Below are 16,843 nucleotides of genomic sequence, written 5' to 3'. Positions count from 1 at the left end.
AAAAAATTATTACGCGTTGGTAGTTATCGTCAATGCCCGGCCCATCGTCAATAGCTCAAAGCCACTTGCAGCCGAGTGCAATCGTGTACAGCGGCGCAGATCACACTTGCATTTGAAACTAGCAAGTTTCAAATGAACGTCTTGATTTATGCTTAAATGAAAATAACCATGTCGCCACACCACTGCTGGGCTGTGAACTGTAAGAATTCATTGGATAAAAATCCACGTTTGCAGTTCTTTAACTTTCCAACGGATCGAACGCTGTAAGTGTTTATATATGATTTAAAAAACGCGCATGACAACTTTCTTTTCTTCTTTTTTTGAAGAGTTTCTTTCTCTTGTGCAGTTAGTGTTAGTTTATGTTAATCGCTCAGTACGGGCTTAAATTACTGTTGTCACAGGTCAAGGCAGTGGTGCATAAACAGCGGTCGCGGTCATCTGTCTGGGTGCGATCGTCGAGCTCTGCTTCGGCGTGGAGCTGTCCTTTGCGAAAAGCACTTTAAGCAATCCCAGTTCATGACGCTTAGACAAGGAAATGAAGTGAACAAGCCGAAGCAGCTTCTCTGGAATGCCATTCCAACACTATTCCCGCTGCCGCTGAGGTCCGAAGAGAACGTATCAGAGGCGTCCGAGTCGTCTGCCGCGCTTCGTAAGTAGGAACTTGAAGTACAATTATCCTTCTACAACTTTTGAATTTAGCAGTCTAACATTTCCCTTTGTTTATTTCCATCATATACACTACGGCACTGGCTTGAATGGTAAGTGTCAGCGATGTACTGGGCACGACACCAAAAAATGTCATAGCAGAAATCGTTTTCGATGTGTGATGATGCAGTATTTAAATATGCAACAATATCACATAAAGTGTTAGCAATGGGCCTTCTGCACCGTGTTTTTGCCATGCAGTGAGTGCTGGGATGTAGTTACAGGTGTGATGCCTTCCTGTCCTTGAGCAAAAAAGCTGCGCCACACATACACAAAAGTGAAATTATTTGTGAAGAGCTTTTAAATATTTTGTGTGCAAAGAGTGTGAAGTGTGCTTACGGGGAAATCAATGCGCAGTGTATTTGCAAGCTGTTATTACACATAAACAGAGCCACTGTACACACAGGACACTGAGCAAGTTGGGTTCATTTCGTCTAAATAGCTACACAAACCTCGATTGGGCATTGGTAGCTATGGTAGTTATTTGGAAAAAAGTTAAGTGTTGCATATGGAAAAAAAACGAACCTTTCAACACTTTTTCTGAAAATCTACATGGCATACATCAGTATACACTAGAGTTTGGAGCATTAGGAAAAGTATCAATTGGAAGCACACAATAATTGACATAAAGTGGCCTAAAATCCTAGTGCATGGCGAAATGGGACAACTCAGCTGTCCACAAGGAACTGTCAAGTGCACTGCCACTGAAGTAGCTTGGTGTTATAAAAAAGTTGCTTTACCCCATTAACTGCCATGGGAAATTTCGAAAAAGGAAAAAAATGATGAGAAGTGCCAATTTTTTTTTTACCTGCATTTTTTTCTGCCATTTTTTTTTAAATCTGAAAGATATGGCACCAGGATTACCAAGTATGATACCAGGAATACCAGAATACAAACACCAGTGCAGCAAAGAAAAGAGCGTGCTGCAGTGCACGAGATTATCCTGACAGAAGACCTTTGGCACTTGTCTGTGCACAATGCAAGTACTATCTATCCACACATACAACATGGTTGTGGCCTAATGTTTAGCATGCTTGCCTTCAAGCCGAATGTTAATTGGTTCAGTCCTAGGCTGGATGTCTTCTACACCACATGGTGCCACACCTGAACCAAAGCATGAAAAACTTGGCTCATTTCCTAGCTTGTAACAGTTGTTCTCAGAGCAGGGAATTTTCGCACAAGTGGGTAGAATTTTGGGGAAGTTGTGCTGATGATAAGAAAATCGGTCTATCTAATAAGATTAAAAACATGTTCTGCCTCTCATGGATGTGAATGATAAAAGAAAAGCTTGTCATTTTGGTGGTTCTCTATTGCAGTGGTGTGGAATTGTATAATTTTTCTGTGTACAGAAACCCTATTAATTATTATTGACTGCTGTGACAACTTGCCAGTATGTGGTGAATGAAACAAGTAACATGCATAGCAGCTGCAAGGTACTACTACAGTGGCAAATGGCAACAGTAGTTGATTGGTTTTGATGAACCATTTCTACTAATAACTGCACACAATAGTGGCTCATCATTTTTTACTGACTAAGCGCACACATACTGCCATATGCCTTACCTTTTAATGCAAACGATATCTGACCTTTGGTGTTACAACAACATGAAGAAAACAGACAACGAACATAGAAATCAAAGGGGAAATTATTTGTTATGCTTAATTGAAATTTAGAGCAAATAGAGAAAAGGGAGATGAAAGTGAATGAAAAGATATAATTTGCTGCAGGTGGGAGATGAACCCACATCTTCCGCATTACTTTACTATTTTAACTACCACAGTGGTCGTCCACCCAACCACTTACTCGATCATTTGTGTACATGTCGAATTAGCCTGGGAGTGTTGGCCAGTGCCGCTCATGGCCATGGCAGCAGATGTGTGACATCCTTTTATTCACAGGCGTCGCATACTACATGAGCTTAGGAGCAGGCAAGTGGCCAATAAACCCCCATATATATATAACAAATAATTTCCCCCTGTTCTTTATACAGTTTTATTGTCTGTATTTTTTTTTTCACATGGTTGTAGCTAAAAAAAATTTACGCCTTGGATGTCATTGTTCTTGACCTTGGTGTTAGATATGCTTGCAAACACTAGTAGACATAAATCGATTTTTGGTACTGATGGTTTCTGTATGCCAGCATGCATATTGCAGATAACATAAGTTCAGACTAGCATGATGTGGCAAAAGAAATAAAATACAGAGCAACAAATTATATGCAAACCATTTTGTGTGGGTATCTTTATGCCTTGGCAGGAAGAAAGTGCTAGAAATTAGGAATTAAAGTGAAAGAAAGAGTAGGGAAGTGAAAGAAAGAGTAGGGAGCATTGCTGCTGTAAGCATAAAATTTGAGTTAAATTAGAGCAAGGAGGCATAATTCAAATAGTTCCAGAAGATAGACTGGCATGGTCAAAAATGTTAGTGATGTTATGACTGGTGCATTATAGTGGCCATCTGCATTATCTGTCTTAGGTGAAACACTTTTTTTGTAGGGAAACTGAGCAACCCACCATCCCAGGAAGCTGAAAGTGGTGGTGAGGAGAACTTAGCAAATCCTGGAGGAAGAGTAAATGTGGAGGACTATGAAATGGCTGCTCTGCCTACATTTGGGAGGTGAGCAACTGCATTGTTCTCCTCAATGTAAAATATTTTCTAGTTGATAAACAAACTTGTGTAAATATTTTTTGGTTATAGGAAGGTCTATGCTACTGCTTGCATTTTGTTTTGTGAGAGCCTTTGCAGAGCCTCTTCATGTCCGCTATCAAGTTTCGAAAATTATTAAGCTATTTAATGAGCCCCTAGTGCAACTTTCTTGTAATGAAAAGAAGGGAATTCATGCAAAATCAGAATTTGACAGCAAGCTCTCTTAAAATGGTGCACGAGATAAATTGACAATGTGAGACTGTCAGCCAGCTACTGTTCGAACACCACCAAAGGATTATCAGAACTGGGCCAGTTGTGACACCACAACATATTGGAAATATGTAGTGTTTCAAATACTGTTGATAAACACTTTGCATGCATTCTTGATTCTGGCACACAAGTGAAATACCCTGCAGTTCTGTCGTATGTTAATTACTATTGCACAGTGTTCACTTCAACAACCCAAGAACTAACATCAGCATCATTCAATTGATCTCCAAATGCAGTCAAAAACTTCCCTCGTTTTGAGAGTACTTACATAAATGTCCAGGAGGGCTGCCATACCCGCCGTGGTTGCTCAGTGGCTATGGTGTTGGGCTGCTGAGCACGAGGTCGCGGGATCGAATCCCGGCCACGGCGGCCGCATTTCGATGGGGGCGAAATGCGAAAACACCCGTGTGCTTAGATTTAGGTACACGTTAAAGAACCCCAGGTGGTCAAAATTTCCGGAGTCCTCCACTACGGCGTGCCTCATAATCAGAAAGTGGTTTTGGCACGTAAAACCCCAAATATTATTATTATTAGGAGGGCTGCCATGTGGTGTTTTTATTGAGCGCCGTAAGCAAAACCTAGGAGGGGCACGCCGCGTGAGCCCTCATACTACGCAAGGGAGGCGCTTCCGACAGATGGCGACTCCGTAAGTCCTCGCCCCCAATATATATATATATAGATATATACAGGCAAAGTCATGGGCATACAGCATAAAATAAACACACCAGTAGAAATTGATACCCTTCACAGTAGCGCTAAAATAATGTAATAGTATCGAGAGTGGCAACAGTGTTATTGCAAAAGCGGTAAAGTGGAAATTGTTTGAAGAGCATTTTTTTTTGTATAATTCATTTTTCCTCATGCGGAAGCAATGTTCGTTTTGGGGGAAAAGAAAAAAATTAGAACTTCATCTGTTTTTCACTTTTCTTCACTAAGGTATACTAAGAGCCAGCTCTTTGCATGTATCACTTCCGCTTGGCACAAAATACCTTAGACCATGCACGATCTGGCGCTCGATGGCCCGACTTAGGCATTTTAATGGGCGGGCTCAAGTCCGGCCCGGAACCGCAGCCTCAAGCCAGGGCCCGTGCCGTGCTTTACTTGTCATTGCCACAGGCAGTACAGTTAAAAGCGAGAAAAAATGCTTTATTTTACCCTGTTTCAAAATCAACTATTGTGTGAAGCAAAGTTCTTCATCAAAGAAAGATTTTTGTGCATTCTTGCACTTTTAAGGCAGATCACGAATTGTATGAAACTTCAGAAAGCGCGGAATAGCGCAGAGAGCTTTGCCACTGGGCTCGCGCCAGATCCTAGTTTCCTCCCAGTACCGCTATCATCGTGCTCTTCGCTCGAAGAACAAGCATCACTTTCTCTCTCACTTTCACTGTCAGAGTCGAGCAGGAGCTTTCTTTTGCATGCACTACTCACATGCAAGTTTTCTGTGGCAGACGTCAATGTTCCAAATCTGCGAAAAGGTGCAAAAAGCATGCAATTAAAAAACTCAGTCTTTTAGCGCTAACTGCTGCCATCTATGTTGTAGAACACAAAGAGTGAAGCAGCACAGCCTTTGAGGCACTGAAAAAGTGCTAACGCCTATGTAGTAAAACAAAAAAGAGTGAAATAACAGCAGATTTCAAACTCTAGTACTGCAGCCATCTATGTAGCAGAAGAGAACCTAAGTGGACATGCTGGGTTCATCCAAATAGCTTTGAAAACAGGATCATTGCCATTGATGAGCTGAGCTTCTCCTAAGCAATATTAACTAGGCTTGTGTTGGTGAGCTGAGCTCATCCAAAACGCTTAAAGGGGTTGGGACACCAAATTTTGAGGCTATAAAAAGCATGTTGTAGGCTGCTTCCGTATGCAAGGACACCCAGAACGAGGTATCGGACGCTGCAAACATTTCAAAATAATTTTAATTCAGCTCCAAAAAGTCATTAAAAACTCCTTCTCGTAGTCGAGACCCATCGCTAGCGCGGCAGCTACTACGTCACAGAGGAGGAACGAAAATATTGACGTCATAGCACACCAGCACAAAAACGTGACGTATGATGAGTAGCGATGGAATGCCGATTACGGAGCCTGCTGAGCCGAGCGACCGAGCATAGCCTCCGCTATGACCGAGCTACAGGCATATAGAAATCCTTCCTTAATGCAAAGAAGGGGTAAGGCGTGCAGACACGGACACAGGAGGAGAGAAGTGGACAACACGAACGCCGCACGGCGGCCCGCGAATGGCAAACTGCGTGCGGCGAGTTGCCGTGCCGACGGGCCTTTGCACGTTTTAGTGTAAAACAGTAGCCGGCCGACTCCGAAAGGGACCAGGATATGCGGCGTTCGTGTTGTCCGCTTCTCTCCTCGCATAGTCGCATAGTTCGGCAGCTCGGAGCGGTCTCTCCTTCGCTTGGCTATGGTGGCTAGAGGGGGGTAGTGTGACGGGCGCCTCATCCGCGCCATGGAGGAGGAGCGCGCGGAACGCGGTGAAAATTTAGCCACCGCTAGGGGCACTGCTGTATTCACAGGTGCCACGCTTGCGACGGCCGGGCACTGACAAGGCTTCGCCGGCTGCGTTGACGCTTCGCTGTCGCCGCTGTCGTCGTCTGTGAAATTTGTCTGCAGTGTTGGGTCAGCGCGTTGCCACACGAGGAATGGACTCTTCAGATTCAGACTATTGGATGTAATGAACCCTGCCGTCAAGCCGCTCAAGCACGTGCTTTATACCTGCATGCAAAGGCGGGTATCGATCTTGCTCGCAAAAGCTTTCTGTGTTTAAAGCCCCCACTGATGTCTTGCGAAGGGAGCAGTGCGCCTGAAATATTAAACGGGCTGAAAAAGAGTTTACTAACGACAGCGGGGTTTTTGAACGGCACTTCGACGAAAGATTCGTCGAATGGACCTACCGGTACACAGTCAATGGTGAGGTTGTGGAATTGCCACGCGATCGTCCGCGTCTGAAAGAAGACTTTGCCCACTGTGTTCACTGAGGCACCTAAGTATTTCACGAAAAAGGCTCCGATGAAATGGAAAGAGAGAAATATATGCGAGCAGCTTGGACCTGCTGCAAAACGGCAAAAGCTGAACGCAATCAACAGGCAAAACCCGCAGCAAGAAAGCACCGTAGTGCACACACAGCTACGCCAGGGGCAGATATACCAGATAAGCAACACGCCGTGCAACTGGAGTGTGCGTGTCATAATGTCTGCTTACCTGATGCAACATGGAATAAGGTAACGTTTCCAAGTGAACGTTACAGTGAGTTCTTCGGAGCCAGTGAGCTCGAGGGCGAGCAGGTTGACCACATCTTGGTACCGACTTTAGTGAAATTCAAGTCAGAAAGCAACCAACCGGAATCGTTGTGTTGCTCTGTATTCCTCAGGGGCCAATTGCGCTCACAGTACAGTGCACTGTTTCTTCGCCGGAGGAAGCGCAGTTGGCGCAGTCGGTGCTCTACAGCACACATGCACTTATATTGTGTGGAGGCTGCGGCATGAAACCAGAGAAGCAAGGAAGATATATATCGTTTGCTTAGTGTTACTTTTCCATCAAGTGCACTTAAGTATGTGAAAGTAACGGCCCCTGCATTCATTGCAAATACTTGAAAAAACTGCTGCAGAATCAATTTTCACGAAAGCGACGGAACGGGAGAGAAACAGTTAAAAAAATAATGAATGAAAATGTTCGGTGCAACAGAGCCCTGGCTACCAGCATTGCCATTTCTACTCTAAAAATATAAGCTCTCCAAGGAAAAGGAAAAAGGAAAATTAAATATAAATGATTTCAACACTGAACAAAACCTTCGAGAGCGAAAAATAAACACGCGAACTATTGCTTCTTATAAGAGAAAATATTAAGCAGTTTACACTCCAAACAAAGCCTATATAGAAACAAACACTCAAGACACAGTTTGACTGTGCGCTCACGTAAATGGATTAATTCACATGAAGTTGGCGAAAGATGTGAAATCTGGTCAATGCTGAGAAACATTCAATTATAAACTAAACGCCGCTTGCCAGTTGCGTCTATCAGAAATATTGTGGTTTTCGTTTTTGTTAAGTAGCACCATTTAAAATTTCAAACGCACGCTTTTCAACGAACTAACAAAATTACTAGTTCATGTCCTGTTAACACGGACGTGGCGTGTATTTATTGGAAACAAGGTGAAAGTAAAAACATTACGGCCCAACGCGAAACCGGCCAGCGCCGCTGGCACCTGCCGCGCAGCCAGCGCCATCTACTGGGGCCGCCACCTTTCATCACAAATTTGTGCACCCCTCCGCTCCCGCCCGTCACACTACCCCCCTCTAGCCACCATAGCTTGGCCTTTCTCAATACCCGTCCACGTTACCGGCACGGAAACTCGCCGCACGCCGTTTGCCGTTCGCGGGCCCCCGTGCGACGGCGGTTTTGCTCGCGAACGGCGAGATTTCCTAGCCGTAGAGAGCAGGGGCCCGGGACCCATTTGCAGCCGTACGGCGAAGCGGCCAATCAGCGTCCGAGGAGTGGTCACTCTGTGCACCGACGGCAGCTTCACCGCCTCTGATCGTTCGGCGCCGCCGATGTCGTGGCTAGGCCTTTTCCGGTTCACTTCGAAGCTAAAGCTTACGGCGCTTCGGAATGAATCACCGACCCTCACAAGCCGCAATATTTTCTTACCGTTGTTGTCGCTCTTCGCAATAATTATAATAATCGCGACATGCACTTCGAATCGCCAGTTGACCTCTGCTGGCAGAGCACGCGTATGCGCGAGCAGACGACGCAGCATAGTTTTACGTCACCATTTTTTGTGGCCCACGTGACCAAGCCATGTTGCATTTCCTCCTCTGTGACGTCATAGCATCCCCCGGAGCCCAGAAACCGAAACCGAAATCGCTCGGTATAATAATGCTATTATTAAATTATTTATCGGATAGATATGAATCCCGCTGTGTGTATCGTGCTCCCTGAAGCATGACGCAACGTTTGAATCAACAAACGCATGAACGAAAATTTTGATGTCTCCACCCCTTTAAGGATTTAATTATAATTAAAAGATCCCTTGCAATTCTTCTTAAATATGACAATTACACTGCTAAACATTATCCCTGCACAGACAGTAGGAAGCCCTAAATTTTGTTTGAAATGCCAGCTGTCGCGGCCTGCAACATTTGCATCTCTTTGTGATCTTTCATGCTTTTATGTAGATGCATGAAACACTTTGATTATTGTCTAGATTTCTCCATATTGACATGTGTACTTACTTATCCTTTTCTCGGGGACTGCATTTCGCCTGCTCTAACAACTTAAGGTTATCACTCAGCGCAAGAAACGCCTGCATGATCTGTAATTTACTAAAAAATTATCGTTGATTTTATCTGTTGTGTCTATTGTCACTGAACCTTGTGTAATCTATTGTATGTGCGACGCGAATTGTGTAGTATTTTCTGAAAGGCACGCGGGACCAGCCATTACGCTGGAACCTCGGATGGGTCATGTATAAAAGCCGACACGCTTGACTTGCTGAATCAGATTTTCGACAGTCGCCGACTTTGCATGCCGCTATCGTTGTGCCTGAGTGTTACTTGTTTTGCTGGGCACAAGTTCATCCAATAAAGAGTTAGTTACGTGATTCACAGTTGTCGCTACTGTGTTCATCACCATCACAACGTGACAGTATGTCACGAGTAATTGGTGCCTCTAGGAAGAGCAAAAATGTCCCAAGAAATGCTATTTGTTCATTGCAACTTTGATAAATGAACATTATAAATGTCCATCAGCTGAAAATGCCCAGCAAAGCATTTAAGTTTTATATTTCTAGTTATATGGAATGGCCATCTGCTCAAGTTTTGCTCCTTTCTCTATGGCCTGTTCTTACTAAAGTTTTACTTTTCATTTATTCTCACTTACATTTGCATGTTCTGATGCCTTTTTTGCATGGTACCTCATGCAAGCATTGTGGAATTATGCTCTTTGTAGAAAGCATTTTCTATGCTTTATCGGTTGAGCAAAATACTGGCATAAATTTGGATTATGGCATGTTAACTACCACATTTATTGACAGTAACCATGGGCTTTATTCAATATCAGCAAACAGCTGCATCAAGGCCTCACAATAAATAATCTGAAATCTCATCACTGCTGTTCTGGCACCATCTGTTCTTGAAGAGCGATGTGACTTCGCTAGTATCAAAGCTCAGCACACTGATGTATACCATGTGAGCGGAGTACTACAGGCACTCCTTTGTAACTACTACTTCCAGTGCACAAGGAGTGGCAAAAATGATGGAGAAAGCCATGAAAACAGGGCAGGGGCAACATTTGATTGCCGATAACTCTGCTCGTACAAGATGCATTCAAAAACGTTTTATTGCAAAAGGTTTATGATATGATTCCTTTTAATCTTGAAATATTCCACATATTTCTGAAAAGGTGTTGCAAAGAATGTTTAAGCCCATGAACCATTATTTTTTTTTTCGGAGCCTTATATCTGAAAGAAAAAAAAAAATTATTGGCATCTTCTACGGATGGCACAAAGCGTTAGTAAGATGGAAGAAGTGGGACTAAACCTATCTACAGGGTAATATGCAGTGATGTATGTGTCTTCATATACTATTGCCAAGTCACTTCTGAGCAACCTTATCCCTCACTGTGATGCTCATATGTATATTTACTTATCGATTAACCTTGTTTTAGCTGTACTCTATTCAATTTATATATTTTATGGTTACTGCACCTATACAGAAAAGCAATGCAGTCATTATGAAGAATTCCTTGGCCTGTTAATTTACCCTAAATTATGCATATCACATTCTTGCCCCATCATACACATGGTTAAATGAAAACTCATGTGATCATTATCTCTATCTGGCTAATTTTGAATCTGCATAGTGGATGCATTCACTTCCAGCTACTTAAAGTGATGTCCGTCAAATACCAGCATGTAAAAAACAAGGGATGAATGCAAAGAGATCTACACAGCGCTATGTACGTCTATGTTCGTCGCTTGTTTTTCATGCGCTGATATTTGACAATCGTGAATAAAATACTAGCCAAAATTTCAGCTTTAGTAAAGTAATGTAATGTGTGAGTGTGTAGCTCTCTTTGTAAATTGATCTGATATGTAATCATTTTGGTTGCAATGCCCTTTGGTGGCACATCAAAAAGCTGTGCAGCACACAAAAGCAAGTGCGCAGCACACCCGTGAGTGAAAGCATAGGGACAACAGGAGCGCATGCCAAACTGAATTGACGCACCATCTTGCCTGATGTCTGCTGTTGAGAGAGGCACGAGAGCGGCATTGCACATGCACGTGCCACCATATCTGCTGTATACAATGTTGCTTTCCCTTACAAGGTACACTGCTCGTTGACTAAGGTGTGCATATGAATGGTTTGGTTATCTAAGGTGTCAACAGGGTGCCACTTCCTCTGTTTCACTACATCTATGCTGCTGTCTCACTGAGTGGCTGTGGCAGGGCTGACATGTCTGTCATGCATTGCATTTTTCAGTTATTGTGCAGCCTACTGCCTTCTTTTGCACCTTTTCATGACTTGTGCAGAATGCCTTGCTCCTTACTGTGGCATTATACTTGAAATGCTCTTAACGTTTCCTGCCATGTATTGAAGCATGGATTTACAATTGGTGTCCTTCGCTTCCTAAATGGTGTGCAACAAAGTATAAAAAGTCTATGTGCTGTTGTGGCAGCGCTACCATGTGCATGAAAAAATAACCGGAGCAGCTGCATGCCGCAGCTGCTATAGTTTCATTCACAGTTGCCCGCTTGTGGATAGATTAGGTTGCATAATTGGCAGAGGTGACAGCCTGCAAATTTTCCCCATAAGGATTCTTAGGGCAAGTCAACATGCTATTGTTACTTTCAGATCTTATAATATGAATACTCTGGTGCACTCAATTTGTGCGACAAAAGACACTGATTGCAATATCGTGCTTGAATACATGGCAGCAAACATTAGCAGCATTTCCTATAATATAGCACCATAGCAAGAAGGAAGTGATTCTGCATGAGTCATGAAATGACATAAAAGAAGGCAGCAGACAAAACGATAAATAAATGTGATGCATGAAGGACACATGTGCCAGCTCTGCTGCAGATGCGATGGAGCAGAGGAAGCAGCACCCCGTTCACATCTAGTCCATGAGCAGCGTACCTCATCAGGGAAAGCAATATGGTGTGCCGTTAGGTATAATGCTACATGCATGTGTACTGCTCCCCTAGCACCACTTTCGACAGCAGGCACATCTATTCAGTTTGGCAGCAAAATATGCAATGACACATGACTGCAGGGCAGCAAAAACACGTATCTTTTGGAACTAGAGAAACAATTCAAATGACATCACAACAGTACTACCCAGATCCTTAATATAAGCAACAAATATTTAGAGTTACTAAAGTGACATTGCAGACTATGTTTATAAGCAGTCATGAATTTTGTAAATTTATTATTCACCAACATGCAATGTTACCATTGTGCAAAGTTGGCCTGTCCTATATAGTAAGCTTGCAATCATGGTGTTGTAAGCAAAGATGTGGATTTAAAAAAAAATAAACTTTTTAAATCAAGAATAATAACTAATCACTATTTTCTGGCTTTCTTTATGTGTCAAAAATTGTAGTGGAGATTTTTTCTTATTAAGTTGGAACATGGGAATTCTATTTATAGTTAGAGTTACATTTTCACACGCATGGTAAAGTACCACAAGCTCCCGTGAGCAAGCATGCTTTTACAAAGCTAATAATATTTATTGGGTTAAGCAAATTGGCTTTAGCTAACTTAAGAGCTAATTTGAAAGCCAGGAACAGAATCCTAAGAACTTCACCATTTTCATTGAGACACCTCTAGCATGCCAAAAAATTAATTTTCCATGTGCATTATCTATAATATCAGATATTTTTCTGTATAAGGCTCCCCCTACACAGAACAATATGTGATATTATTGATAATTCTTGTTTTCATCATCAGTGCACAAAGAAATAAGAGCTATATACTCCTGATGACATAATAAACAGCTTTGTCCACTTAACAATACTGTATGACATGTTACAAAAACATTATCGACTTGATCATTATAACATCCAACTTGAAGCATTCATCTACATTAGGATGTTGCCATTGCATATCTCTATCAATGCTCTCAACAATAGTGTATTGTGACAATAATTCTTAGGTCAAGTGTGCCTGCCTACAATTTTCCTTTGTAAACTCTGCTTCGTCTGGTTTAGGCAAAAAAGCACGTGTTGAAATGATATCCCTATAGTGGCCAATTAAGAATGCAGCCCCTGACTGCTAAGCCCAAGGGTGCGGGATCAAATCCTGGCCGCCGCGGCTGCACTGCGATGGGGGTTAAATGCGAATACACCTGTTTATCATGCATTAGGTGCACATCAGAAAACCTTTGGTTATCAAAGTTAATCCAGTGCCCCCACTACAGCATCACTCACTCAATCTATCAGCCTTTATTTATTCGCAAACAAATACAAGGATTCATAATCATATCACGGTTTTGGCACGTCAAAACCCCAGAATTTAATTTAAAATGCAGCCCCGGGAGGCACTTGTGGTGTGCGTCTTCATGTCAGTTGCCTATGTACATGTGTTGTTCTGAAGATTGACGTGCTGATTTATTTCATTGCAGAGAAAGGCTGCTGGGCATCGCCAAGAAACAGTGGCATGAGATTAAGCGCCTCCGAGTCAACGTACGCAATTTAGAAAGAGGGTTGGTCTCAAACCTTCTCTTGGATGAGACCTATCTGCTCGACTTGCTTCAGCGCAACCTTGATGGCCCACTACTCGATCGCGTGGTTGAAATAATTGTTGGAGATGTTGATGATGACAATTGTCCTGTGGCTGTAGACACATGAGATGTACAGTTTCTGATGGTTTATTCTTAAAGGGGCCCTGAACCACTTTTTATCAATGTGGAGCAATTCATTTAAAATTGAGATAGGCTATATCAGAAATACTTTGCCGCAAAAAGTACTTCAATGTATTCAGCAGAAGCAGAGTTATTGGCAATCAAACCCCTCGCAGTGCTTCTGCTCCTTCTTCAATGCCTTACACTGCGAAAGCTACGGCAGAGCAGGGCGTGCCCACATTGCTCCGCTTACTGAACGTCACCGTGCCGTGTAATTCAAATTTGACTTTGGATGTTTATGTAGACAGCACTACTTCCAATTTTGGTGTAAGCCTGAGAAAGCCGCAGTGCACTCGGCCAGCGGACTTGTCGCAGCACCCCGTGGTGGCCGCAGTATCTACGATACGTAGCAGGCTGCAGATACATGCAACTATAGTGTGTACGCGCAGCGTTTTCTTTGTGCACGACAGGGTTTGAGTGCTAGCTCGCACTCGTATGCACCAGTCTGGCTGTGCTACTTTGTGCAGACTGGCTCTGTCCTGCACCAGCTTGACTGATGGATAGTAGCCACATCCCACTTACTCATTTTGAAGCACTGTCAATAGCTCAGTATGAAGCGAAATCTGCCAAGGCGTCTAGCGGCCAGGAGTGAGTGCATGCTGGCAAGCATATGTGTGGTCTGACCTTAAGTTTCGCGTGGTTCGAGGCTTGTTGAGTATTCAAAAGTAGTTAAAGTTAGTTAACCGCGATGGCTACGACACCGATAAGCAGGGTGGTAAATGTTTAATTCTTATGCGGGCGGCCACGGCTGAGTGTGAGCAGATGATAGTCAGCTTCTTCTGGAAGTACTTTATTATTGTTGAAATTTGAAAGCAGATTTTCGCTTGCTTCAGCCTGTTTATTAAACTTTGTCAATAAATATACATAGTAACAGTGGGAAGAAGCACACTGATCCGAACACCCTCCTTGATTGATGTCAGCTATCGGCCAATAGCAACTGTGTACGGGAATCTGCTATAGTATTACGAAATAAAGCATCCAGAAAAGAGTGAGGAGCAGGCTTCTGTTGAACAGAGAGTGTGTGAGAGAAAGGTGACTTAGCACTCCACTTGCAAGCTCCACGCACTCCACATGACTGCAAAACTTGGCTGAAATGTTCACAGCAGCATTTTTTTTTTTTCATTTCGGCGGGGTGGTTCAGTTTTGGTTCAGTTTGGTTCAGTTTTGATAAAGAGTTCTGGCTCTAATAAACTCTTATGTGGCAAGACTTGAAGGCAGAATTTATCCTTGTCATTTTGAGATTGTATGCCCTGCCATCCACAGCCGCTGTTGTAATGCATTCTGCCTTTCCTATAATCATTTGATGTAAAAGTCCACTGTACTAGTTGTACAGTTTGTGAGATAGCTTTCTTGTGTTACCCAAATCTGACCACTTGGGTTTCTGCAATTATCTGTGAAATTGCAATAAAGGTTGTTTTTAAGTGCACACTTCAACTATACACTTGCATGACGGTTACCCTTATGAAAGTGAATGTTTCACATTTAAAGGTAATAACCATGTTGGATTTGAACTTCTGGTTATTTTTCTTAGGGTATAAAGGTAGCAAAAGTTCATCTCAAAGTCAATAATGTTATACAGTATGTATGACAAGTGGCATATTAATTATTTAGAAATTGCATCGATAAATTTTACTAAAGATTGCCTTTAGACCCAATGAAAAATAACCAAGACATCAATATCCACATGCTTCTTGCCATTATTTAACTACTTCGCACATCATGTTTAACTAAGGTGTCTGTCATTTCATAATGTCTTTTTTTCTCTTCGATAGTTTCTTGTTACAAATTTGCACCATTTTTGAACCCTATTGCTTCCATTTCCAGAAATCAGTAACTCAATAGCCCTGACATGATGCCTGCGACAAGAAAGCAGTTCTTGCTAAAAGAACAAAGAAAAATTGGAAGAGCCTTCAGAAAAAAAAAAAGGCCACGAGATCTTTTGTGCACCCGAATGTTAACTAAATTGGGGCGTGGGAGATGCTGCAAAAAGAAGGGCAGGCTCAGCATGTAGGAGTTGCGGTGTTTCTCTCTGTGTTTGAGAAAATATAGGAAGTGTTTCAGCGAGCTCCAAGGGGAGTGGAAGCTTGAGGAATCATCCTGAGAAAGAGAGAGATAAAGCTCTTTATTTACAATGCAGAGTGTTTAGCCAGCGTATTTCCGCCTACGTGCTACTCTGCAGGGAATGGGACGAAGGAGGAGAAAGGCCCTAGAAGGAGGTGGGCAGAAGAAAAAAAGGAAAATAAAAGAAAAAAGTGCAGGTCGTGTGATGTTATGAGTAGTAGGTTAAGTGTCCGATGCAACGCATGTAGATGGTAAATGCAAAAGAAAACAAAATCACAGTCTTGATGAGACGATGTGTGTGAGTCAGTTTAGACAGCGAACCAATTGACTCAATATATAAAAACGAAGTCCAGGGCTTTGCGCTGTTTTGATGGGCAAGGCCAGGGACCCAGCATCCGTGTCAATGTCAAGGGGCCTTGGTTGAGCTTTTCCCTGTTCATCTTGTATTGATGTCACTCGTCTCTGTAAGCTGGGCACTCAAGCAAGATGTGCTCTAGAGATTCTACCATGCCACAGTTGTCACAACATGGATTTGTGGTCTGGCCATTGCAGAAAAGAAGATTGTTCGTGTATGCAATGTTCAGTCAAAGCCGGTGATAGAGGGTCTCCAGATGCCGTGGTAGACATAGTGGTAGCCTTGATTGGAGTTCTGGTTCGATGTTGAACAAAAACTTGTAAATACCTGAAGGTGAAGACCATCTTTTATGTCGTTCACTGAGTACATATCACTTCGCCAAAGCTGCAGCTTCACTTTTAATGAAAAACACATAAATTTTATGCGATAATGTCCTTTGCAGGCTGTCCCATCCGCCTTTTCATTACCTATTATACTGTAATGTGCTGGAAGCCACTGAAATGCTATCGCCTGTCCAGCGTTAGATGCCAAGTGGTGTAGGTATGCTATGTCCTGGACCAAAATGCAATTGCTTGATTTAGTGCTTTTCGTGCAAAGGCTTTGCAGTGCTGCTTTTGAGTCTGTGAAGATTGTCCATTGGTATTGAAGTTGGCGTAGTAGGTACTTTAGTGCCTGTTTCATCGCATACAGCTCTGACAATGTTGATGACATTACTTGCTCTCAACGCCATGAAAATGTCTGGTTTCTGGAAGGAACGAAAATACCACAGGAACAACTGTGTTGCGTAGAGGAAGCGTCAGTAAATATGTGCTTCGTAGTGGAGTACTTCTTGCTCATGTAGGCCAGTGCTGTCTGTGAAATAGCGGCTTGAGGCATGTTCTTCTTGGACTCTGTTCCAG

General features: G+C 42.8%; 1 protein-coding gene across 1 annotated transcript; it reads left to right on the top strand.

Annotated features, from left to right (window-relative positions):
* The first annotated feature begins 17 nt into the window (after nt 1–17).
* LOC139050920 (uncharacterized) lies at nt 18–14,954 on the top strand. Its single transcript, XM_070527781.1, has 4 exons — nt 18–263; nt 402–649; nt 3,199–3,319; nt 13,250–14,954. The coding sequence occupies exons 1-4, from the start codon at nt 157–159 to the stop codon at nt 13,473–13,475; spliced, it is 702 nt and encodes a 233-aa protein (XP_070383882.1). The 5' UTR covers nt 18–156; the 3' UTR covers nt 13,476–14,954.
* Nucleotides 14,955–16,843: the final 1,889 nt, after the last annotated feature.

The sequence above is a fragment of the Dermacentor albipictus genome, chromosome 1, assembly GCF_038994185.2.
Source record: "Dermacentor albipictus isolate Rhodes 1998 colony chromosome 1, USDA_Dalb.pri_finalv2, whole genome shotgun sequence".
Lineage (NCBI taxonomy): Eukaryota > Metazoa > Arthropoda > Arachnida > Ixodida > Ixodidae > Dermacentor > Dermacentor albipictus.
This window is presented reverse-complemented; position numbering and strand designations above follow the sequence as displayed.